This window comes from Pelophylax lessonae (genome assembly GCF_965119305.1).
Source record: "Pelophylax lessonae genome assembly, chromosome: 1".
In the NCBI taxonomy this organism is placed as follows: domain Eukaryota; kingdom Metazoa; phylum Chordata; class Amphibia; order Anura; family Ranidae; genus Pelophylax; species Pelophylax lessonae.
In genome coordinates this window covers 847,222,932-847,248,185 of record NC_138768.1, presented here as the reverse complement: position 1 = coordinate 847,248,185, position 25,254 = coordinate 847,222,932, and the positions used below count along the sequence as shown (strand labels likewise).

Below are 25,254 nucleotides of genomic sequence, written 5' to 3'. Positions count from 1 at the left end.
CTGTTTTTACAAATGTTTGACCACATATGTTCTAGCGCCCATTAATTTAACGGGCTTAATGTCTAGTAAGATATAAAAAGCAAATGAAAACAAAAAAAGAGTTTACATTCATTATGGACTATGTTTTTATAGCACCATTTATGTTTCCTAATAAAGATCTATCTTCTAGTTCTTTTACACTGAGGTGTTCTAGCAATTTTTATTAAATCACATCATTCTTCTATACATATAACTCTTTATTTATTGGATAAAATCATAAAGGAATCCAGTTAAAATAGTTACCTTTTCTGGATCACACTATATGCTTCCATTTGCTGAGACACTTTGTACTTGTCTCTCACTGTAAATTATCCTTTTATTGGGTTCTTAATCCAGCTGTTGCAATATATATATACATATATATATATATATATATATATATATATATATATATATATATATATGTATATATGATATCCAATGGCTGCCACCGCCACAAATAAGGGATATAAAATGGGCCCGGGTGCACAGCAGAGACTGCAGCACATATAAACCAAAAGAAAGAGCGGCACTCATGGGTCTTAAAAGGTGAACGCCCAATAACGGCTTTAATCAATGTTTCCAGGAGGCAAAAGCTTGTCTTCCTCATCTTCTTTGCCTTCCTGATTTTTCCCATACACAATACATGTTCACCATGCTCCCTTAGTCCAGCTCTGCCTTAGCATGGACGGCCATAGATAACATGATAATATGTCATGCAATTTTCTTTTCTTTGTTGTTGTCTTCACTGCCTGAGTTTTGTTCTCTTTTTTTTTTTTATATATCTGTTCTGCAGGTCAGTTTGTTGTTGTTTTTTGTTCTCCCAAATCTGGACATTTCCCCATGATTGTTTTTAGCTGAAACTTTGTACTTGTTGATGTCATCACATGTGGGTGATAATGTTGGGAGGAGTTTTAGAGTATATATGTTGTGTTGCTTCACTTGTTTGTTACTCTGATGAAGATGAGCTTGTGCCTCATCGAAACTTTGATTAAAACCGTTATTGTGCGTTCAGCTTTCAAGACCCATGAGTGCCACTCTCTTTTTTGGTTTATATATACTGTAATTAAAAGAAAAAAATTCTGTCCAGAAAAATAGTGAACCTGAGAGAGAGAGAGAGAGAGAGAGAGATACAATGTATCTCTCTCCTCCATTCACAGAGAAAGAAAACACAGGGGCAGACTTCACAGTGACTGACCACTGTGACAGCCAATCAGAGGTTATTACAGCAATCAGGTGACCTGGAATCTCGAGTGCACCTTTGCTCAGAACAAAGGGAGATACTCAAATATGCGGCCCCGTGGAAAAAAAGCCCAGTCTATTGGGACCACATATTTGTGTTCATTTCGGCGTGAATGGGGTTAATTAATGCAGACTCATCCATCCAAGGTCTAAAGGTGGGTGACAAAACAGCAGCATACGCTGATGACATTCTGTTTTTCTTGAAATGTCCCCACACTACAATACCCAATCTAAAGAGAGCTTTTGAGATCTACGCCTATGTCTCAAACCTAAAAATCAATTATTCCAAATTGGAAGCCTTAAACCTTACCCTTTCACAAGAAACAATAACTTTATTAAAAACAAACTGCCCTTTCAAATGGGAACCCCTGGTCTTAAAATATTGAGGCATCTGGTTAACTTCCTCACTTAGCACTCTCTATGACAGAAACTTCACGCCTTTCTTAAAAACAATTGACAAGGATCTGAACTTGTGCAACAAGAAGTATTTCTCGTGGTTTGGTTGTGCTGTCATATTGAAGATGTCAGTTCTTCCCAAGCTACTATATCTATTACACACCTTACTGTATGAATATATATTCTAAACAGCTTCTTCCAAAAGTTGAGATCCTTACAAACCCAATTCTTTTGGTTGAAGAAACCGCTTAGAATTAGACACCAATTAATCACAAGACCTCTGGCATCTGGAGGGATAAGGTTACCAGATTTTCAAAAATATTACTTTTGCTCATCTAACCAGAATTATAGACTGGCACTGTCATAGATCTAGCAAGGACTGGGTCCAGCTTGATTTCAATAATGGTACAATTTTCCCCTGGATTCTTTGGTTTTTGTGTCTAGCCCAGTTAAAGAGTCACCCTCGGGGGCGTGGCTTGGCGCATGGAGCTGTAGGATGTGCTTTCCCTCAGCTCCCGGACCTCTTAGCTCTACAGGACTTTCACACGCCAAGAAACCCTACCATCACCACCTGAATGGGAAGGAATCAACCCGGGGACAAGAAGGGAATGGATAGAAGTTGCCCAGGAGGCAATTTGGGGCACTTCTTTACCGTGGCCCAGCGCCAGTCGGAATCCAAGATGGCACCGGCGCCTCCTTCCCTGGCCCGCTCCGAGTCTGTCCTGGATATCCATATGAGCTCCCGTGCAGGCCACACATCACCTGATGGTCCAGACCAATCCTCCAGTTGCTCCAGGAGCCATTCACATACTTCTCTGGGCTTAGGGGATGGATGGGACATGGAATCTTAGCTTAAAACCCTACACAGCTATATCCGATCTCTGCCCACTAAAGCAGACTTTGAACATTGTATTAAGAGGATTGAAAATACCTATAGGCAGGAGATCTCTGAGCTTAAAAGGGACATTGGGATCCTTATTGAGGATATAGAAAACACCACAGATGGTTATTGCAGTGCTGTGCAACTGCATGAGGAAATACTCAATACTTATACTGCTATGCTGCAGCAACTCTCCTTCCAGCAGGATGATATAGAAAATAGAAATCATTGCAATAACTTTAGAATCCGTGGGTTACCTGAATCTGTGGAACCAAAGGATTTATCCATGGCCGTGACTGCAATCTTTAACCAACTGCTACAAAAACCTAAGAGGAATCCCATTGAACTGGACCGTGTCCATAGGACCTCCAGCCCGTGAAATCGAGATTCTTTCTTTGTATGTGACACACTTTGTAGGGTCTATTTATACAAGGTCTAACAGGCCATTATACATGCTGCCAACAATCAAGATACTATACTCTTTAATGACACTCTGGTCATGCTTATCCTGGATCTCTCTCGCCAAACCCTGGCTTTGCGAAAGGCCCTGAAACCACTCACGCAGCTCCTGCATGAACGCAAGATTAAATACCAATGGCATTTCCCCTTTCACCTCCAGGTACATCATTAGGGCAAAACAGGTTTGTTTTGCACCCCAGGAGATCTACCAACCTTCCTCGGCACTTTGTAACTACCCCAAGTCTCCCTGCCCAACTGGCCATTTACTCCAACTATCCCTGGGTTGCCCTTTGCTCCACAATGTCAGAAACAAGGCCGAAAATGCAGATCCAGATCTTTTAAAAAGCTCCAAACTACTAACCTATCCCTCGGGAACCTCTCAGTTGTTTCCCCTGCTCAGGAGTTACTTCTGCACATCTTCAAGATCCAGGCCTTCTTGTCTCTGGAGCTTTTTTGCTCTACCTGTTGAACTCTTGTTTTACTGCTTCCATTTATATTTCAATAATTTTTGGAAGCTGTCCCGTGTCTACATTGTTTCTACTTTCTTATTTTTTTCTGTTAGCAATGCTTCCCATGACCCTATTATTATACCTGATTTACTTCTTTAGAGTTTTTTTGGCTTACCGATATTTGATCATATTTCTTCAAATTATTTACCCTGTGGGCTGGGGGGTTCGGGAGTTACCCTGTGCCTCTTCCACTTTCCCCCATTAGGCCTCTCAGTGCCAGATTATGCACTGTATTTTGCCTAGATATATTTTCATCTATATAGCTTTGCATTCTTTGATTATTGGTGTTATGGAGCCACCTAGTGGCCTTTTTTATTTATTTTTCTATATTTTTTCTGCCTGTTTCTGTCTTCGCCTGTTCCTTGTCATTGTTATCTCACTTCTGCTTACTTTTTTTGGAACCCGGAACATTGGTACCCATTTCCCTTTTATCCTTGGTTCCACTCTATTTTCTCCATGTCCTTTATTCTCATACCCCTCTTTTTTTAACCTTTTTCCTTTCCCTTGTCTTGCTGGGATGTTTGGGTTCAGGAGAGGTTCATATTCATTGGTTTCCCTTTCCCCCCTCTCCCTAACCTATGTTTTATACCAAGGCAGCTAATTGTCCCGTGAATTTGTCAACCTTCGATTATAAAGGGTTTAATACACCAGAGAAGCTGAGCCAAATCTTATATCACTTTCACAAAATGCGCTCTAACATACTCCTAAAGGTAACGATTTTCTGTATGGGCTTTGTACCAGTCCTGTGTGATCGTCATTATATGTGTTCACAGTTCTAACCCACAATCTAAAAATTTTGTCCGTTTTTGGTATATGCAGTCTGATTTGACCTCAGTGTTTTCATATACAGGGATGGAGACCAATAGCATGACCTGCTTGACTCAAATATTTTATGAAATTAGGGATTGAGGCACTGTGCTTTACAGGCCAATGCCTCATATAAAGTCCCAATCTGTGTTTTATACTGCATCCGCCAAGGGGATGGAGGTGTATGCTTCTCAACTGGTCCTTTTCAGTTTGTACCATCGCTACAACATCGCTATTAGAGTTTTGATATATTAGACCAGTCATGGTTGAGGGAGGTTTGGGCTGCCTCCCTCCTACCTGTCTCCCATCCATCCATTAGCAGCCATGTGCTTCCATTGTGGAGACACTCAAATTAGAAAGTGTTAGGACTGCAGGTAACACAGGGTGCCGTGTTGTGGCCCTGCAGCTTACACATGCGTTTGCAAATGCGTGTCAACTAAACCCCTGTTCTTTATTTATATCATGAGACAGGTCTACTTGGTTGGTGGCAGACTGGAGGGTGAGTACATCAGACTGGGGGCTGGCTGGCTTCCATGCACCTCTTTTAATCCTTTCAACTTTTGTTTTTTCTGATATAGGGATGGAGACGCTGGGCATTACTTGCTGATGTCTCACTTAAAGTTCCACATAGCCTACATTGTTCAAGTAACCAGGGATGGAGGTGCCTTGCCTACAGGCTGGTGCCTCATTTAAAGTCCCACTGTGCGATTTTTGTGCGTTTTTGGTGGATGCAGTCTGATTTGACCTCAGTTTTTTCATATACAGGGATGGAGACCAATAGCATGACCTGTTTGTCTCATGTAAAGTCCCAAATATTTTATGAAATTAGGGATGGAGGCACTGTGCTTTACAGGCCAATGCCTCATATAAAGTCCCAATCTGTGTTTTATACTACATCCGCCAAGGGGATGGAGGTGTATGCTTCTCAGTTGGTCCTTTTCAGTTTGTACCATTGCTACAACATCGCTATTAGAGTTTTGATATATTAGACCAGTCAAGAATGTGGGTGGGTTGGGGGAGGTTTGGGCTGCCTCCCTCCCTCCTCTCTCCCATCTATCCATTAGCAGCCATGTGCTTCCATTATGGAGACACTCAAATTAGAAAGTGTTAGGACTGTAGGTAACACAGGGTACCGTGTAGTGGCCCTGCAGCTTACACATGCGTTTGCAAATGCTTGTTAACTAAACACCTGTTCTTTATTTATATCATGAGACAGGTCTACTTGGTTGGTGGCAAACTGGAGGGTGAGTACATCAGACTGGGGGCTGGCTGGCTTCCATGCACCTCTTTTAATCCTTTCAACTTTTGTTTTTTCTGATACAGGGATGGAGACGCTGGGCATTACCTGCTGGTGTCTCACTTAAAGTCCCACATATTAAAAAAGCAATGGGATTTCCAGTCACTACTTACCAACCAACCAGCAACCAACCAAATTAACCTGTTTAACAGTAAGCATTAAAAGCAGGGGTTTAGTTGCACATATTTGCAAATACATGCGTAAGCTGCAGGCCACGGCAAGGCACCCTGATATCTGCAAACCCTAACTCTACCTTTAAAGAGTCTCCACAGTGAGAGCGCATGCATTCTGATGAGATAGATGGAGGACAGGTGACTGGAGGGAGCCCACCCCTCCTTAACCACTTAAGCCCAAGGAAGATTTTACCCCCTTCCTGACCAGGGCCTATTTTGCGATTCGGCACTGCGTGACTTTAACGGACAATTGCGCAGTTGTGCGACGCTGTACCTAAACTAATTTGACGTCCTTTTTTTCCCACAAACAGAGCTTTCTTTTGGTGGTATTTGATCACCTGTGCAATTTTTTGATCATGCGCTATAAACAAAAAAAGAGCATCAATTTTGCAAAAATAACAATATTTTTCACATTTTTTTATATGAAATTCCCCCCCAAAAAAATGTAAAAATCAAAATGTTTTAATATTTTAGACCAATTTGTTTTATGCTACATATGTTTGGTAAAAAAAAAAATCGCAAAAAGCGTATTTTGATTGGTTTGCGCAAAAGTTATTGCGTTTACTAACTAAGGGAAAGATTTTTGTCATTTTTGTTGTTTTTTTTTTAACGAGTGATGGCAGCGATCTGCGATTTTTTTTGCAGAACTGCGACATTGTGGCGGACAGATCGAACCCTTGACTGACATTTTTTACACTTTTGGGGTTACCAGTGACATTACTGCAGTAATCAGTGCTATACATATGCACTGTTACTGTAAAAATGACACTGCCAGGGAAGGAGTTAACTTTATTTGAGATGGAGGGGTTAAGTTTGTCCCTAGGGGTGTGCTTCTAACTGTGATTGGATGTGGCTTGAGGTGTAAGAACAGAGATCAACGGTCCTACATAGCAGAACCATATGATCTCCATTCTTACACAGGGAAGAATGACAGGCGGCTTTGTTTACATTAGCCGCCTGCCTTTCTCCTGCTGTAATGGACATTCGCGAGTGCCCGGCGGACATCGGATCTGCCGGGCACACACGCGGGGGGGGTCTGTGAGCGAGCGGGAGCTCGCCTCCAGAGAGCTCCCTAGAGCCTCACAGGCTAGCGATGTAGACCTACGTCGCTTTGCCTGTGAGGGGCTGACTACCGTTGTAAATCGTCGTTAGACAGTCGGCAAGTGGTTAAAGGCGCAGGGTCACACTGAACACCCAGCACATTGCACAATGGCGGCAAAGGTATCAGTGCATTGCCTGACCAATATAAACGATATTGCAAAAAGTGGTCACCTCCCCCACCTATAACCAGGGCCGGATTAAGGTAGGGGCTATTGGAGCTGCAGCTCCAGGCCCCCACCACTATTTAGGCCAAATGCAAAGTCACTCAGCAGGGAGGCTACATTTTACATCAGCGGCCGCCCGGCTACCTAATAAGTCCACTCCAGACACAACACTTCCTGTCAGCATCATCCCCGAGCCCCCCCCCCCGAAAGGACACTGCCTCCGTGACTGTTTGTCTGTGACCGAGACTCCAATGCTTATGTGCACTAGTCTATGGAGCGCGGTGTGCCGAGGCTGCGCGCTCCTCCTCCACTTGGGCGGAGCTTCATCCCGGGAGCGATGTGACGTCATCCAGAGACCGGCCCGAGCGTTGGTAAAGTGACTGCAGTGACTGTGGCCGCCCACAGCATGAGGTGAGGAGGAACGAGGAAAAAAGGTCTGGGTCCTGGAAGCAAGCAGAGACACTGGCACTGTCTGTCTGGGCTCTGCCGCTCTGGTGCTTAATTGTAAAACTTCAAGGTAAGCTGAAATTAATATGTTTACTGCAGAATTGACTATTCTGAAATGTAACTGGTTTAGGAGGGGAGAGGTGGTGGAAAATGGTGGGTGGGGGGGGGGGGGGGGTTGGTGTTCTAGTGGGGGGGTTGGTGGTCTAGTTGGGGGGGGGTGGTCTAGTGGGGGGAGTGGTGGTGGTCTAGTGATGACTGATGAGGCCTACCCACTAGACACCTAGCAGTGCCCACCATGCAGCTCATCAATGCCACTCTTCAGTCCTGCCTATCAGTGCCCCTCACCAGTGCTGCCTATCAGTGCCCCTCATCAGTGCCGCCTATCAATGCCTGGATTTTTGTTTAAAGAAAAACTACTTTTGGTACAAGAAAATATATTATTATCAGAAAGTCGGAGTTGCAATGGGTTCAAAATTCGCACCTAGTGTTGCGAATATTTTTATGGCGCAATGGGAAGAGGACAATATTTTTAACGATATACCAGAAGAAATGATTTTATACAAAAGGTTTATAGATGACGGAATTATTTTATGGCAAGGAGAAAAGGAGATTTTAATTGAATTTTTAAATAAATTAAATGAAAATGAAAAAAATATCAGATTATCGTGGGAGATCAGCAATGTTGAAGTAAAGTACCTAGATCTAGCGATTAGACAAGAAAATGGTAAAATTATTACAAGAACCCACTTTAAAGAAGTAGATAAGAACAGTTACTTGCCAACCAATAGCTGTCATCACAAAAATTGGATCTTCAACATCCCAAAAGGCCAACTCTTGAGAATAAAGAGAAACTGTACCAAAGCAGAAGAGTTTGAACAACAGGCAGACATTATAGGTAAGAGGTTTATAGAAAAAGGCTACGAAACAACGTTTATAAAAGGAAAAATTGATGAAGTTAAAAAGGTAGAGAGGAAGAGCCTACTGGAAGATAAAAACAAAATTCAGAACAAATTTATGGAGAAAGTACCTATAGTCATGGAATACAGTATGCAACATAAGAAGGTGGAAAAAATTGTAAAAAAACACTGGCACATACTGAAGAAGGATAAACATCTAAGAAACATACTACCAGAAAATCCAGCGTTTATATATAAACGTGCACCAACTATAAGAAATATGTTGGTAAAAACAGTAATGGATCCTCCCAAAGCACTAGGCACTTTTTTCACAGGAAAAGGGTTCTACCCATGCAAAAGATGCTATGCATGCCTCAGGACAAAATCAAAAGGAAAAATAAACGAGTTTAAATCTACAAGAAACAATAAGGTATATAAAATAAAAGATTTCATTGGATGCAACACAGAAGGAGTGGTTTATGGATTGGAATGTAGTTGCGGCCTACAGTATGTGGGCCGCACAAAGAGATTATTAAGAATAAGAATAAAAGAACATGTGAAAAATATTGAAAATGGTTTTGAGAGACACAGTGTATCTAGACATTTCGACCAATACCACAAGAGAGATCCCACACATTTAAGATTTTGGGCGATTGAACCGTACAAAAAACATTGGCAAGGTAGCCATAAAGTCCGCACTTTAAGTCAAAGAGAATCTTACTGGATTCATACATTAGATTGTCTGACACCAAATGGGTTGAATATTGAATTTGACCTGAATTGTTTTATTAGTGATTTTTAAAAATATAATAGATTTTAGGACATTTTAAATGATTTTATACAGGAACAGATATATTGGAATAAATAAGCACACCCCTAAGTCCAGAAAAAGTAGATTATTTAAAGAAATATATTATAGATTAATTAATATTAAATTATATTAATATTTAAAATATTGAATGAATTAATAAGTAATACTATAAATGGGTTAGATAAATTGGAAAAATAGATTGAAAGAGGTTCCAGAGGAATATAGATATAAGAATATAAATAAAAACAATAAGTATAAAAATATTGAGGGTCGTTAGAAAATGATTAATAAAACATAGGGGTATATATATAGAAATATAGTAAGGTGAAGGTATAATTATTTATGTCTATATTGTGGTTTTATTAAATATACTGTTGTATGTATATAGGTAATACTATGTTCATTGCTGCTACATCACTTCCGGGTATTAAAAGGTTTTTAGTTAGGTTTTAACATTATAAATAAATATATGGTTTTAATTAATATGAAGTAAGTAATTGGGGATGGATATTTAAATTGTATTTTATATTGAATTATTAAGAAATAAAAGGCACGAGAAACGTATATGACTCCAACAAAATGGCCGTTTGTTTACATCCGGTCTAAGAATATTAGCTGTAAATACGGCAAATGGCGGAACATCCGTTTCCGGCTCTAGTGCTTTAAAAAGGACGTCACAACGGAAGGCAGGTATCCCTGGAAGAAGCTGCGTGATGACGCAGCGTAACGCGTAGGATAGCTAAACCGGAAGTGACGTATCGGCAAAGGATCGTATGTTATGCTAGAAACAAGACGCAAAACAATGTGAGTGTTACTCTTACTTTTCTTAATAAAATTTATGGGACGTACTTCACTATGTTGGGCCCAATTTGATTTTTTCGGAGATACAAAGAACCGCATATATCCCCTGGAAGATAGCTGCATTTACAAGGGAGATATAACCAAGGATTCATAATGGTACATATATGTCAATAAGGAGGAAGGAACAGCATACTGGGGCACACAACCTAAGGCTCTTTTAAAGGAGCAGTGAGGTGAGCGCTTAGGACACCTAGTGGGCACCGCACGAAGCACCTGCATGTCAAAATTGGATTAAGAAGATTGTGTTCATCACACTATATATTTATAAAAATAATTTTAAAAGGACACTTCAGCACTTTATTGGATATCACCTATTTAGAGCACTTTTTATATTTAAATAAGTCACCGATTTTAATTTTATATAAATGTTTCACTGTATAATGGATTGATATAGTTGGTTTCAACAAGATCTATTTTTGTTTAGTGAATATTTCATCACCTATTATATTTATTGTATGATTTGCATTGGATTGTATTTATTGTATACATTAAGACACATTAATTTTAATATTATTTAAGAAGCACTTTGGCACTTTTTCACATATTTACATATTTATATATTTTTTCTATGTTATTTAAGCACTTTTAAAGCGCGGTACTCCCCCCAACTTTATTTATGAGGTGAGGAGGAACGAGGAAAAAAGGTCTGGGTCCTGGAAGCAAGCAGAGACACTGGCACTGTCTGTCTGGGCTCTGCCGCTCTGGTGCTTAATTGTAAAACTTCAAGGTAAGCTGAAATTAATATGTTTACTGCAGAATTGACTATTCTGAAATGTAACTGGTTTAGGAGGGGAGAGGTGGTGGAAAATGGTGGGTGGGGGGGGGGGGGGGGTTGGTGTTCTAGTGGGGGGGTTGGTGGTCTAGTTGGGGGGGGGTGGTCTAGTGGGGGGAGTGGTGGTGGTCTAGTGATGACTGATGAGGCCTACCCACTAGACACCTAGCAGTGCCCACCATGCAGCTCATCAATGCCACTCTTCAGTCCTGCCTATCAGTGCCCCTCACCAGTGCTGCCTATCAGTGCCCCTCATCAGTGCCGCCTATCAATGCCCCTCATCAGTGCTGCCTATCAGTGCCCCTCAGCAGTGCTGCCTATCAGTGCCGCCTATCAATGCCCCTCATCAGTGCCGCCTATGCCTATCAATGCCCTTCATCAGTACCGCCTATCAGTGCCCCTCATCAGTGCCGCCTATCAGTGCCCCTCATCAGTGCCACCTATCAGTGCCCCTCATCAGTGCCGCCTATCAGTGCCCCTCATCAGTGCTGCCTATCAGTGCCCCTCATCAGTGCCGCCTATCAGTGCCCCTCATCAGTGCTGCCTATCAGTGCCCCTCATCAGTGCTGCCTATCAGTGCCCCTCATCAGTGCCCCTCATCAGTGCTGCCTATCAGTGCTGCCTATCAGTGCCCCTCATCAGTGCTGCCTATCAGTGCCCCTCATCAGTGCTGCCTATCAGTGCCCCTCATCAGTGCCACCTATCAGTGCCGCCTATCAGTGCCCCTCATCAGTGCTGCCTATCAGTGCCCCTCATCAGTGCTGCCTATCAGTGCCCCTCATCAATGCCGCCTATCAGTGCAGCTCACCAGTGCCACCTATCATCAGTGCCCATGAGTGTCACCTATCAGTGCCCCCAATCAGTGCCGCCTATCGGTGCTCATCAATGTAGCTCACCAGTCCCACCTATCAGTGCAGCTCATCGGTGCCACCTATTAATGCCCCCATTCAGTGCTCATCAGTGCAGCTCACCAGTGGTGCCTATCAGTGCAGCTCATCAGTGCCTATCTATGTCACCTATCAGTGCCCCCATGCAGTTCCCATCAGGGCCGCCTATCTGTGCCCATCAGTGCATCTCACCAGTTCAACCTATCAGTGCAGCTCAGCAGTGCCACCTATTAATGCCCCAAATCAGTGCCCATCAGTGCAGCTCACCAGTGCCACCTATCAATGCAGCTCATCAGTGCTGCCTATCAGTGCCAATTAGTTTCACCTATCAGTGCCCATCAGTGCAGCTCACCAGTTCCACCCATCAGTGCAGCTCATCAGTCCTGCCTATCACTGCCCCTCATCAGTGCCGCCTATCAGTGCCCATCAGTGTCACTTATCAGTGCTGCCTATCAGTGCCAATTAGTGTCACCTATCAGTGCAGCTCACCAGTGCCACCTATCAGTGCAGTTCATTGGTACAACCTATTAGTGCTCCCATTCAGTGCCCACTAGTGTAGCTCATCAGTGCCTTCAGAATTGCTTAAATTGGGCTAAATCATGTGTGGGGGATGAGGCCTACCTATCTATCAGTGCAGCTAATCGTTGCCACCTATCAGTGCTGCCTATCAGTGCAGCCTCATTAGTGCCAACTTATCAGTGCCCATCAGTACTGCCTCATTAGGTGCTGCTTATTAGTTCAGCCTGTCAGTGTAGCATCATCCATGCACATCAGTGAAGACAAATTACTTATGTGCAAAATGTTATAACAAACTAAGGAAACATTTTTTTTTTCAAAAATGTCTGTCTTTTTTCGATGTTTTGCAAAAAAAATAAAAATCCAGTGGTGTTTTAAATACCACCCCAAAAAAAAAAAAAGATCTGTTTGTGTAAAAAAAAAATGATAAAAATGTCAGATGGGTACAGTGTCCCATGACAGCGCTGAAAATAAGCCTGCGCAGGAAGAGGGTGAAGGTGCCTGGGAAGTGGTTGAAGGATAAGTACATCCTTGGGAAGATGTAACAAGTTCCCACTCCTGCAGGTTCTCCCCGATCCACTGGGTCTAGTGACAGCAATCAGAGGATCTTCTTCCAGAACTTACTGTCACTATTTAAAAAAAAAAAAAATAGTGTAGTTCCTGTGCGCCATCACTTTGGTTATAGAAAATAATTGGATATGAGGGAATGTTAATCTATGGGGTAGGTGCTCACCTCACACATGTGTCCCCACATAGAAATTATATTTTATAAATAGGTAGTGTACTCCTGTATTAGTCCACTGTGTATTTGTATGTGCATTTATTTATTTAAAAAAAAAAAACTAACTTATCCTTTACACCCCCCCCCCCCCCCCAAGAGCCAACCACTCCAGCAGTTCACATACCATCAATGCTTGTGCTTGGAGTTATTACATAAGCTGGCAACATTGATGGGTATTATTGTTGCAGAAACTGGCACTAATGCTGGGGGTTATTATTGCTGCTAGCGACACCAACGCTCAAGTTTTTTTTTTTTTTTTTGCGTAAACTGGCACCAGTGGATTTTATTATGGAAACTGCTATTTATGATGGGGATAATATGTTTAAACTGGCACCAATGCTGGGGGATACAATTGCAGAAACTGCCACTGATGCTGTTTATTTATTGCTGCTACTGACACCAATGCTTTGGGTTGTCATTATGCAAATTGACGTTATTGCTGACGGTTATTATTGCTGCTGCTGATGTCAATGATGTGGGTTGTTATTGCATAAACTGGCACTGATGCTTGGGGTTATTATTGCTGCTACTGATACTAATGCTGTCGTTTTTATTATTTCCTAAACTGGCACCGATGCTGGGTGGTTAGAATTGCATACACTAGCACTAATGCTGGGGGTTATTATTGTGTAAGCGGGCACTTATGCTGGCAGTTATTATAAAGGAAACTGCCATTTATGCTGGGGGTTACTATTTTTAAATTGGGTATATAATTGCCAAAACTGGCACTGATGCTGGGGCTTATTATTGCTGCTACAGACACCAATGACGTGGGTTATTATTGTGTAAACTGGCACTGATGCTGGTGGTCCATCATTATAGGTGTTGTATCAAAAATGTGTTTATGGCAACCAAATGCACTGTGCAATGCTTATATAAAGGTTAAAAAAGTATTTTTCACCACATGTTGGTAATAGCCCATGCAAGTAACCAAAACAAATAAGTTCAGAAATGAAGTTATGTGTAATAAAATGAAATGACACAGGGTAAAAGTATTGAACACACTAACAGAAATGTTTTTAATACTTCGTACACAATACTTTGTTGGTAATGAGAGCTTCAAGATACCACCTGTATGGATAAACTAGTTGCATGCATTGCTCAGGTGTGATTTTGGCCCATTCTTCCACGCAAACAAATTAACCTAATGTTCCATGGGCCTCTTCTATGAACTCAGATCTTTAGTTCTTTCCATAGATTTTCTATTGGATTAAAGTCAGGTGATTGACTGGGCCATTCTAGCAACTTTATTTTCTTTCTTTGAAACCAACTGAGTTTCCTTGGTTTTGTGTGTGGGATCATTGTCTTGCTGAAATGTCCACCCTTGTTTCAGCTTCATCATCCTGGTAGATGGCAGCCGATTTTATTGAAGAATGTCTTGGTGCTTTTTTCCACTAATTATCCCTTCTTCAGTGATATGAAGATTGCCAGTACTGTATGCTGAAAAACAGCCCCGCCCACAACATGATGTTCACACCTCCAAACCTCACTGCTGGCATGGGGGTGTTTTTGGGGGATGTGCCATTTGACCTCCAAACATGGTGTGTATTATGGCATCCAAAGAGTTCAATTTTGGTCTCGTGTCCAGACTATATTCTCCCAGTATTTTTACAGGCTTGTCTAAATGTTGTGCAGCAAACTTTAACCACTTTACCGCTGAGTACTGGAATAGTACTGCGGCAAAGTGGCACGATCCCGTCTGACGACGTAGACCTACGTCGCCAGACTCCTCCCCTGTAGGCGCGCTCCCGCTGTTTTCATTCACAGCGGGAGTCGGGCCAGGGGAGGAGCAGTGGCGATCGCCGCTGCTCTGCCCCGATCGTCGGGGATCTAGTGTGGAGATCCGCCTGCCTGTGTAAACACAAGCGGGCGGATCTCCTCAGTGACAGGGAGTGACAGATCGGAGTGTTCAGCATAGCTGGACATCCGATCTGTCCCTGTCTCACACAGTCACCTCCCCCCACACACGTCAGTAAGCACCAGGCATACATTAACCCCTCCCTCTCCAATAAAATTAACCCCTTCCCTGCCAGTGTCATTTTTACAGTAACAGTGCATATTTATAGCACTGATTACTGCAGTAATGTCACTGGTACCCCCAAAAGTGTCAAAAATGTCAGTCAAGGGTCCGATCTGTCCGCCGCAATGTCGCAGTCCCGCAAAAAAAATCGCAGATCGCCGCCATTACTCGGTTAAAAAAAAAACACCAAAAATTACATAAATCTTTCCCTTTGTTAGTAAACGCAATAACTTTTGCGCAAACCAATCAAAATACGCTCATTGCGATTTTTTTTTACCAAACATGGATAGCAGAAAACAAATTGGCCAAAAATTTTAAAAAAAATTGTTTTTTACATCTTTTTTGGGGGGAATTTCATATAAAAAAATGTTAAAAATATTGTTATTTTTTCAAAATAAACGCTCTTTCTTTGTTTATAGCGCAAAAAGTAAAAATCGCACAGGTGATCAAATACCACCAAAAGAAAGCTCTGTTTGTGGGAAAAAAAGGACGTCAATTTCGTTTGGGTACGGCATCGCACGACCGCGCAATTGTCAGTTAAATTCGCACAGCGCCGAATCGCAAAAAGTGGCCCAGACGTAAGACAGCAAAATGCTCTAGTGGTAAAGTGGTTAAACGAGCTTCAACATGCTTTTTCTTCAGCAATGGAGTCTTGCGTGATGAGCGTGCATACAGGCCATGATGGCCGGGTAAGTGCATTACTTATAGTTTTCTTTTGAAACAATTACACCTCCTAATTCCAGGTCTTTCTAAAGCTCTCCATGAGTGGTCATTGTCAGAAATCAGAAATCTTGCAAGGAGCACCTGGTCATGGCCGGTTTATGGTGAAAAGATGTTCTTTCCACTTCTGGATTATGGCCCCAACAGTGCTCACTGGAACATTCAAAAGTTTAGAAATCCTTCTGTAACCAATACCATCAGTATGTTTTGCAAAATCAAGATTGTGAAGGTGTTGAGAGAGCTCTTTGCTTTTACCCATCATAAGATGTTTCTTGTGTGACATCTTGGTAACGAGACACCTTTTTTTAGATTGAGACTGAACCAGCTGATATTAATTTGCACTGACAAGGGGCATGATTGCTTTCTACTTATTGATAAATTCCAGCTGGTGTCTTGGCTTTACATGCCTTTTTTGCACCTCCCTTTCTTCATGTGTTCAATACTTTATCCCTGTGTCATTCAATTTTATTACATATTTAATTTTCTTTGTATGAATTGCATGGGTTGTTACCGACATGTGGTGACAAATTTCATGTCAATAGCACCTTTAGAAAAATGGGTGACGTGTTCAATACTTATTTTACTTGCTGTATATGTAAATGGGGCTGGTTTTACAAATGCCAAATAGATTAGTGTGGCCTCTGCATAGTTGCATGGGCCTGAGGTATTAAGGAGCCCCTGAAGAAAGTACAGTAATTTTTTTTTTTTTTTTTTTTTTAATATAAGGATGAAAAAACAACGTAGTGGTTGGGAGAAAGTGAAAGCTAAAAAAGAGGAAGAAAAACAAATCCAAAAACTCTTGTCTAACACTAAAAAAATTACAGAATTTTGTAGAAAAAGCACACCTGGAACAAGTGGTACAACCGATATACATGCTTCCACTTCAAGTTCAACCAGCGCAATTGATGTCAGTACAACAAGTTTGGTTGTTACACACCGATCTATTGAAAGTGAAACTACGGCAGGAGCAAGTGGATCCACTGAGTTGGACTACGGAAATGTCACAGAACAGGAAGAGGAAATGTATTCAAATGATATTGGAGACTGGAATATCTGTGATGCCTTGAGAGAATATTTTTGCCAAAAAGGAGTCGATGATTGGCAACATATGGGCAGTGATTTTAAAGCCTCAGAAAATAAATGTCCAGGTGAAACTTTTACAAGGCATTGTACAAAGTCTTTGTTCTTCCGAGAACAGTTGAATGGAGAAAAAGTTAAGCGTGAATGGCTGTGTTATTCTACAAAAACTGGCAAAGTTTTTTGTGCTTTTTGCAAACTTTTTTCAAAAGAGGAAACACATTTGGCTTCAACTGGGTATTCGGATTGGCAACATGCCACAAGAGATTTAAGCAGGCATGAAAATAGTGCTTCCCATGCAAAAGCAATCGAAAATCTCATCAGGAGAAAAACTTCTGGCCAACGAATTGACAAAGGCCTTGTTCAACAGTTTGAAAGTCAGAAAAAATATTGGCATGAAATACTTTGCCGTCTCCTGAGCGTTATAAAACTACTTTCTTCACGAGGTCTTCCTTTTCGAGGAAGTGATGAAATTATTGGATCTGTACATAATGGAAATTATTTGGGCTGTCTTGAGCTGTTAGCTGAATATGATCCATTTCTTGCCGAACATATTCAAAAGCACGGCAACAAGGGAAGAGGGCACATATCATACTTATCATCAACGATTTGTGATGAGTTTATTGAACTGATTGGTCATCAAGTGCTGCAGCAGATCATAAACGAAATTAAAAAAGCCAAATATTATTCAATTTCTGTTGACTCCACCACTGACATAGCACATTTTGATCAACTGACGATCATATTTCGCTATGTACTACCTAGTGGTCCAGTGGAGCGTTTCACTAAATTCATTCCAATGTATGGACACACAGGTATGGAGCTAACCAACACTCTTCTTCAATTCATCAATGAAAATGGAATTTCCATCAAAGGCTGCAGGGGGCAGTCTTATGATAACGCATCAAATATGAGTGGCAAATATATTGGTATGCAGGCCTTAATTTGAGAAAAAAACCCACTTGCTGACTACATTCCCTGTTGTGCTCATTCGCTTAACCTTGTCGGACAAAATGCAGTAAACAGCTGTCAAGTTGCAGTATCGTTCTTTAATTTTGTTCAGCAGTTGTATTGTTTTTTTCTGCTTCAACTCATCGTGGAATCTGTTAACCAATAGTTTCAAACCATGTGGTATACCGACATTAAAAAGGTTGGCTGATACACGTTGGTCTGCTCACCATGATGCTGTGAATGCCTTACAAAAAGGCTATAGTATTGTAGTGGTGTGCCCCTTTATCCAGATGCAGGTGCAAGTCCCTTTAACTCAATTCCCCACAATCCTCTGGGCTCCCAGCATCCCCTGAGTTCCAGGACATGCCCAGGGAGTATAAATGCCAGCTCCGCCCAGCTACCTGTGCTCAGAGAGATCCTGCCTGATGGGACAGCAGTGACTGGGCAAGTGAGCTGTCCCCAGGTGCTGGGTCATCAATCGATCAGTCTGGTGTGTGGGCCACCAGCAGTGAGCACAAGAGCACGCAGCATTTATCCAAGCCCCAGTCACTGGAGAGGACTCTGTTACAGTCCATGTGGAGAAGTTGTCCAAGCAGTGGGGAGGTCCTATCTACGGCCCCCAGAGCCTCCTGACCAAAGTCAGCATCAGCAGTGCCTGTGTGAAGTCTGTGCCAGCAAGAAATCCCCACAGCTCCCAGTCTGCTGAATGAACGATCAATCTCTGGGGACACGTGAGAATATTCAGATTTTTCCTATCTGTAAACTGCACTCAAAACACTCTGCTGCCATCTAGTGGCCATTACTAGAACTGCAATAGAATTGTTTTCACATGTTTTATGAATATTTCTCCTTTCCTCATATTGCTGTTTTGTACTGCAAACCCCTGTTCACATGATCTCCTGTGTAATCTACATTCCACATTGTTAAGTAAAGTAGAAATTGCACATCACCACTGGTCTGATCATTGGCTGATACCATTACATAACAGTATTATCAGAGATGTCCTTTCAAATATATTGAATAATGAATCCATAAAAGGAGAGATCTGTTTACAAGCAAAGGGCCTAAGCAATGTTATGGATCAGCTGGAAACTGGAATAATGGTTGAAGTATGGTCTGTCATTTTACCTAGGTTTCACAGAACCAGTCAGTGTCTCCAAGATTCAAAATTAGAACTGCATACAGGCATGCTGAACTCTCTGAAGGACTTTGTGCAGTCTCTCCGTTCTAGATTCTCTGAATTTGAACAGCAGGGTAAAAATATTTCCGGCTGCGAGGAGTACCAGCTACAACGTGGAAGGAAAGTGAAAAGAAATCGGAGGTGGGACTATGGTAATGCAGAAGATGCTGATGCTGATATGACACCCTCTGAGAGGTTTAAAGTGCATACCTTTTATATTATAATTGACCATCTGACGGAATCCCTGAGGCACAGACAAGCAGCATACAGCATAATTCAAGAAAGATTTGGATTTCTATTAGAATTATGCACTCTAGCAGCTGATACTCTACGCTCCAGAGCCAGTACACTAGTGACAAAATACCCTGAAGATCTTGAACCCCTGTTTGCAGAAGAAATTGTACAGTTTTCCTCTATTTTCAAAATGTACCAATCTTCCCTTGCAAATAAAGACATTCATGAGAGTCAAGAAACCCAAATGTACAAGTTTATGGTTGCACAATCCCTAGTCGGTGCATTTCCAAATACATATGTGACCCTCCGCATGTATTTGTGTTTAATGGTCAGCAACTGCAGTGGTGAGCGTTCATTTTCAGCATTAAAACGTGTGAAAAATGAACTAAGATCTTCCATGGGCCAGGAGCGTTTAAATACGCTTTCTCTGTTGTGCATTGAAAACGGGTTGCTGAATGAGCTTAATCTTGATTCTACAATTGAGGAATTTGCAAGTAAAAAAGCAAGAAAAGTTAATGTGTAGTTTTATTTTAATCTGCCAACTTGATTCATTTAGGTTCAGAATTTAGTAAAAAACCTGTTTGTGTGTTTATAACTAGTGGTTGCTATTTATTTGAAGAGTTGCATTTTGCACCATAATCATAACACCAGGCTGTATTGATTATGATGCTTTAATAATAATATTATTGTTTATATGGTTTATATTTATTTAAAAAATGGTTGTTGCGAATGTTGTATTTATAAGGCCCCGTTCACACTGGGGCGATCCGACTTGCCGGGGCAACCTCATAGGTCGCGGCGCACTGCTCGCACCGCGACCTCGGAGCGGCCGGCACGGACTTCAAAACATTGAAGTCTATGCAGGTCGCTCCGGGTGGCCCCAAATAAGCTCCGGACCCTTTTCTAAGTCGGAGCGACTTGTGTCGCTCCTATTAGAACGGGTCCACAGCTTTTCTATGGCAGGCGACCTGTCAGGCGACCAGGTCGCCTGACAGGTCGCCCCAGTGTGAACCGGGTCTAATGGTTTTATTGAATTAAGTTTTCTATTGTTTACAAAAAAGAAATATGTTCAATATGTTTCTGTTATGGTACTTTATTGGTAATTAAAATATTTAATTTGTTTTAACAAAAAATTGTTTGCGTTTTCATTTTGTTTATTTCTATAAAAAGGCCCATGCAAATCCTCAGCACCAGGCCCATGATCCTCTTAATCTGGCCCTGCCTATAACTGGTCTTAATAGTAAGGAGCACTGGAAGGGCAAACCCAGATCGAAAAAGCAAGGGGATTTCCAGTCACTACTTACCAACCAGCCAGCAACCAACCAAATTAACCTGTCTAACAGTATGCTTTAAAAGCAGGGGTTTCGTTGCACACATTTGCAAATACATGCGTAAGCTGCAGGCCACGGGCAAGGCACCTTGATATCTGCAGACCCTAACTCTACCTTTAAAGTGTCTCCACAGTGAGAGCACATGTATTCTGATGGATAGATGGAGGACAGATGACTGGAGGGAGCCCACCCCTCCTTAAAGGCGCAGGGTCACACTGAACACCCAGCACATTGCACAATGGCAGCAAAGGTGTCAGTGCGTTGGTCTGCTATGCGACCCAAATTTGTCGCTAAATAAAGCAGATGTGTGTGACGCAGAGTAGAAAATCCTTTTGCAGTGAACTTAACGCTTACAACAAGAACAGGCATTAACTTGTCACTGAGGCTTTATCAACTGTGCTATGTGAAAATCACCTGCAAAACGCACACTGCTATGCGACCCAAAGTTGTCGCTAAATAAAGCAGATGTGTGTGATGCAGAGTAGCAAAGCCTTTTGCAGTGGACTTAACGCTTACAACAAGAACAGCCGTTAAGTTGTCGCTGAGGCTTTGGCAACTCTGTGTAGTGAAATTCACCTGCAAAACGCACACTGCTATGCGTTGTCGCTAAATACAGCAGATGTGTGTATCGCTGAAATGTATTTTGCACAATAGCTGACTAGCACGTTTACCTGCTGTAGATATATTAGCAGTGCAATTTGCACACTAGACGGAACCCTGACACTTAAAAGTATCCCTACAAAAACTAGATTATTGAATCTAACTATAGTGGTATATAGTACCCTAACTGCACTGCATATCCCTTTCCTCACACTAAAAGAACAGGTCCATACAGCAGAAGATAATTTCTAACTGACACTGTCCCTTTATTTTTTTTTTTCTAACTCAAACAGCACAATCGCTGTATTTCTAACTACACTGACAATCGTTCTGTAAGCTGACTGCTCTTCTGCTGATCTGGAGCTTTACAAGCAATCGGCTGTGCAGCAAATGTTGTTTAACACAGCAGGAGAAACACAAATGCTTCCAGTCTCTTCCTAAGCCTCTGTATTACAGTGCTAAAGGTTAGGCGGGGCTATGTTATATACTGGGGGGTGTATTCACTCCTGATTGGCCTCTGGTCCCCATAGTCACTCTAATCACGTTCCTAGCAGACTCCTGCCCCCTCATTGGCTTTTACTGACGTTTCTGGGCCAATCACAGGCTTTTAAAGCCCACTTCCTGTCCCATTGCATTTTGGGCGGTTCGGGTGACCCGAATTCCGAACTTTTACCACAAAAAGTTCAGAATTCGGCCAAATTTCGAACCCCCAATGTCCGGGTCGAACCAAACTCTCCTCTGCTAGCAGTTTCCATGATTGTGTCTAATTCCTTTATCCCCATCAACAGCTTCCTTATGTTTCCTAAAAGGACTTATATCACTCTGGTATCACCCTTTGCAAGGGGTTCTAAGCACTGTAGGCTCCAAATGTTCATCTAAACTGTAAATAAATACAGACAAAACAGGATTGCTTGAATTAATGTAAATAGTTATTTGAACTGTGCTCAGACATCACTAGCTCTACTCAAATTTTGTGTTTGCCCCTAGAAAGTACAATAATATTGTTGTTCCAGACTGCAAATCCCAAACCACACATTAATTATATACAGTACTATTCATTACATAAATAAATTATTCAAGGTAACCTTCCATCCAGAAATAATCACATCTGTGCAAATTATCACATATACATGGTATAGAAATGGGTTTAAAGACTAGAACATTTTTTCACTTCTGGTTCCGGCGCCATATGTAGTAGGACGCAAGCACCGTCAGCTCCGCTCTAGCCTGCAACAATAACCCCCATACAAACTCCCAGGGCATGTTCTCTCCTACTGCACCTCACCCGATCCCTACCCCTCAGATCACTGGATGGAGAGATACCTGTCGCAGCCCCGCTCCCACTCCTCCTCGAGGTCGCGGCACTCGTCTCTCTCACAGACGGCTCTAGATCCCAAGCTGGCTGCCACACCACTCCCTCCTTCTCCCTCATGAACACTCATGGACATTTGCTCTATGCACATACCAGGTGGCCTGGGCATACAAAATAAATGTGTGGTGGAAAGAGCACACCACGTGGGCGCTATACAAGATAACTGCAAGAAACTGAGACCGGTTAAAGTGAAATACAGTAAAACCTTGCTTTGAGAGTAACTTGTGGCGCTTTTCCACTGCATGGAACCGAACGGTTCGGCACGCTTTTGTGCTTTTCCACTGCTGGTACCGCATGGTATAGTGTAGGAAAGGTTCGGTACGGTACGGTACGGCGGCGCTTTTCCACTGCATGGAACCGAACGGTACGGCACATTACGGCTCTGAAAAAACAGTACCTACTCGATTGTGGTTCCAACAGGTACCAAACTGGTACCATATCCCACAATCCTTTCATGCAGTCACTACTAGCCACTGATTGGTCAGAGAATCCTGCCCACCCCGTTGTTATCCCACCCACTTAACTTTAGTACTACTTTAGTGGAAAAGCAAACCATACCGTACCGTACCGAACCGTTCCAACACCGTACATGCGGTACCAGCAGTGGAAAAGCAAACCGGGCCAAGCAGGGCCAAGCAGGGCCGAGTAGAGCCGAGCCGGTACTTGCAGTGGAAAAGTGCCATTGGTTTGAGAGCGCTTTGCAAGACAAGCACATTTTTAAAATAAATTTTGACTTGCTATACAAGCGATGTCTTGATATACAAGTAGCGTCATGTCACAACTGGGTATAAAAGAGAAGAGAGGCGCCTCTAAGTGTAGCAATATTGTTACATTTAATGAAGGTTCAATATTTAGCAGCTCACATGGTTGATGATTAAAACAGGCACATCTAAGTATGCAGGCATCCGGGGTAAAGCTGTCCACATAGACCATCCTCCGCACCGCCATCTTCATCACAGCCTTCCACGCTGCGCTCCACGAGCGATTCAAAGTCTCGCTTTCAGATCACTCTACTGCAGGGTAGTCATCCCAATCACAATTGCAGACTGACATCGGTGAGAACCAGTGGTTCAGAAGATGGTCTATGTGGACAGCTTTGCCCCGGATGCCTGCATACTTAGATGTGCCTCTTAATCATCAACCATGTGAGTTGCTAAATGTTGTACCTTCATTAAATGTCCCCATACTGCTACACTCAGAGGCACCTCTTTTCTCTTTTATACTCTAAAGCTCCTGCTGGATTTTGCTTCTAATCCCCTTGTGGAGGTGCCATTTGTGGATGGACATTTTATGATGACACAACCTATCACATTGCTATAATCTTTGTATATAGACTATAAACTGAAAGACTTATGAATAAATGGTTGTGGAACGAATCATCTGAGTTTTCATTATTTCTTATGGGAAAATCTGCTTTGATATAAGAGTGCTTTGGATTACAAGCATGTTTCCAGAATGAATTATGCTCGCAATCCAAGGTTTTACTGTACCTCAACTATGCAGATCGCCTGACAATTCTACAAGGTTTTGGAAAACCCTGGTCCTTAGAGATAGAGGGGCACACAATCTAGATATTTGCAGACTACTCGGCAGAGGTCTCTTGTAAATGTAAAGAGTACCAACAAATCTGTACTTAACTTTTTTAAAAATGGCATACCCTGCAGTGTTACAGTATGTCTACAGGCCCCTGATGGGGAACAACTTACATTTCACACCCCAGCAAAGGTGGAATCCTTTCTCCACTCCGTATCCTTTCTCCACTTTATAACCTATGAATCAGCACTGGGGGAAAACACTCCAGAAAAAACAAATGCGGTCCCAGAGACCAAAGGAGCCCCAGAAAAGACCCCTCTAAGCATTTAAAGGCTAACCTCCCTTTGGGACATATACATGGCCGTTGAAACCCTTGGTTCCTGTGTTCACACTCAGGCTCTATTTCACTAGCGCCCATGCGCACTGCTAGAAAATGTTATCAGTTGTTCTGACAAATGTTCAAGCTGCTTACCCTGTTTTCCCATTTTTAGGGGATAATTATCAGTCTTGCTTTATAAGTTGTTTTTCCTAACTACTATATGCCAGTAAACTCCCGCTTCAGGGGGCATCAGCTCAGTGTGCTTTATATCCTCCCCATCCTCACACTCCAATGAGCTCAGTAACCTAGGGAGGCTGCCCCCCGGTATCTTCCCCCCTTGCTACGAGCCCAAAGGCAAACAGTTTTGCTGGCAGGGAGAAGTACATATGGAAAAAAGTGAAGTCACTACTGTCTTCAGTCCATTTTTATGATTTTGCTCATTATATCACAAATTGTATAACTGTTTTTTTTTTTCTCTCTTTTTGCTTTCATCTTCCTCTTCTATCTTATCTGAGGGGATCTGGCTGAAACAAACCTTTATAAAGCTACAAGGTAACACTTGGGGACCCTTCCACAACACACTCATCCATGTGGGGGTAAAAAATACGATACATCACTGAAACAAAGTAATCCTATTTACACATACTATGCACATAGTATCATGGAACGTTAAGGGAGTAAGGTCCCTGGTCAAAAGAATGAAGATTCTTAGACACTTGAAGAGGCTCAAAAGCAACATAGCCCTACTCCAGGAGACTCATCTTTCTAAAGATGACTTCTCCCATATGCAGAAACTATGGGTGGAGAAGCAGTTTGGTTCAGCTACTAGAGGCAGAAAAGCAGCTGTCCTCATCCTTTTAAATAAAAACCTCTCTTATTTAGTCAAATATGAAACAGGCA

The 25,254-nt window shown here is 42.2% G+C and overlaps 1 protein-coding gene across 1 annotated transcript in view; it reads left to right on the top strand.

Annotated features, from left to right (window-relative positions):
- Positions 1-2,915, top strand: part of LOC309565239 (vomeronasal type-2 receptor 26-like) — a gene marked incomplete at both ends in the record, with an annotated part of 91,764 nt that extends 88,849 nt beyond the window's left edge. The window contains one exon of the mRNA XM_082270101.1: positions 2,551-2,915. Within this exon, the coding sequence (XP_082126227.1) occupies positions 2,551-2,915 (365 nt within the window). The remainder of the gene's footprint in view (positions 1-2,550) is intronic.
- Positions 2,916-25,254: the final 22,339 nt, after the last annotated feature.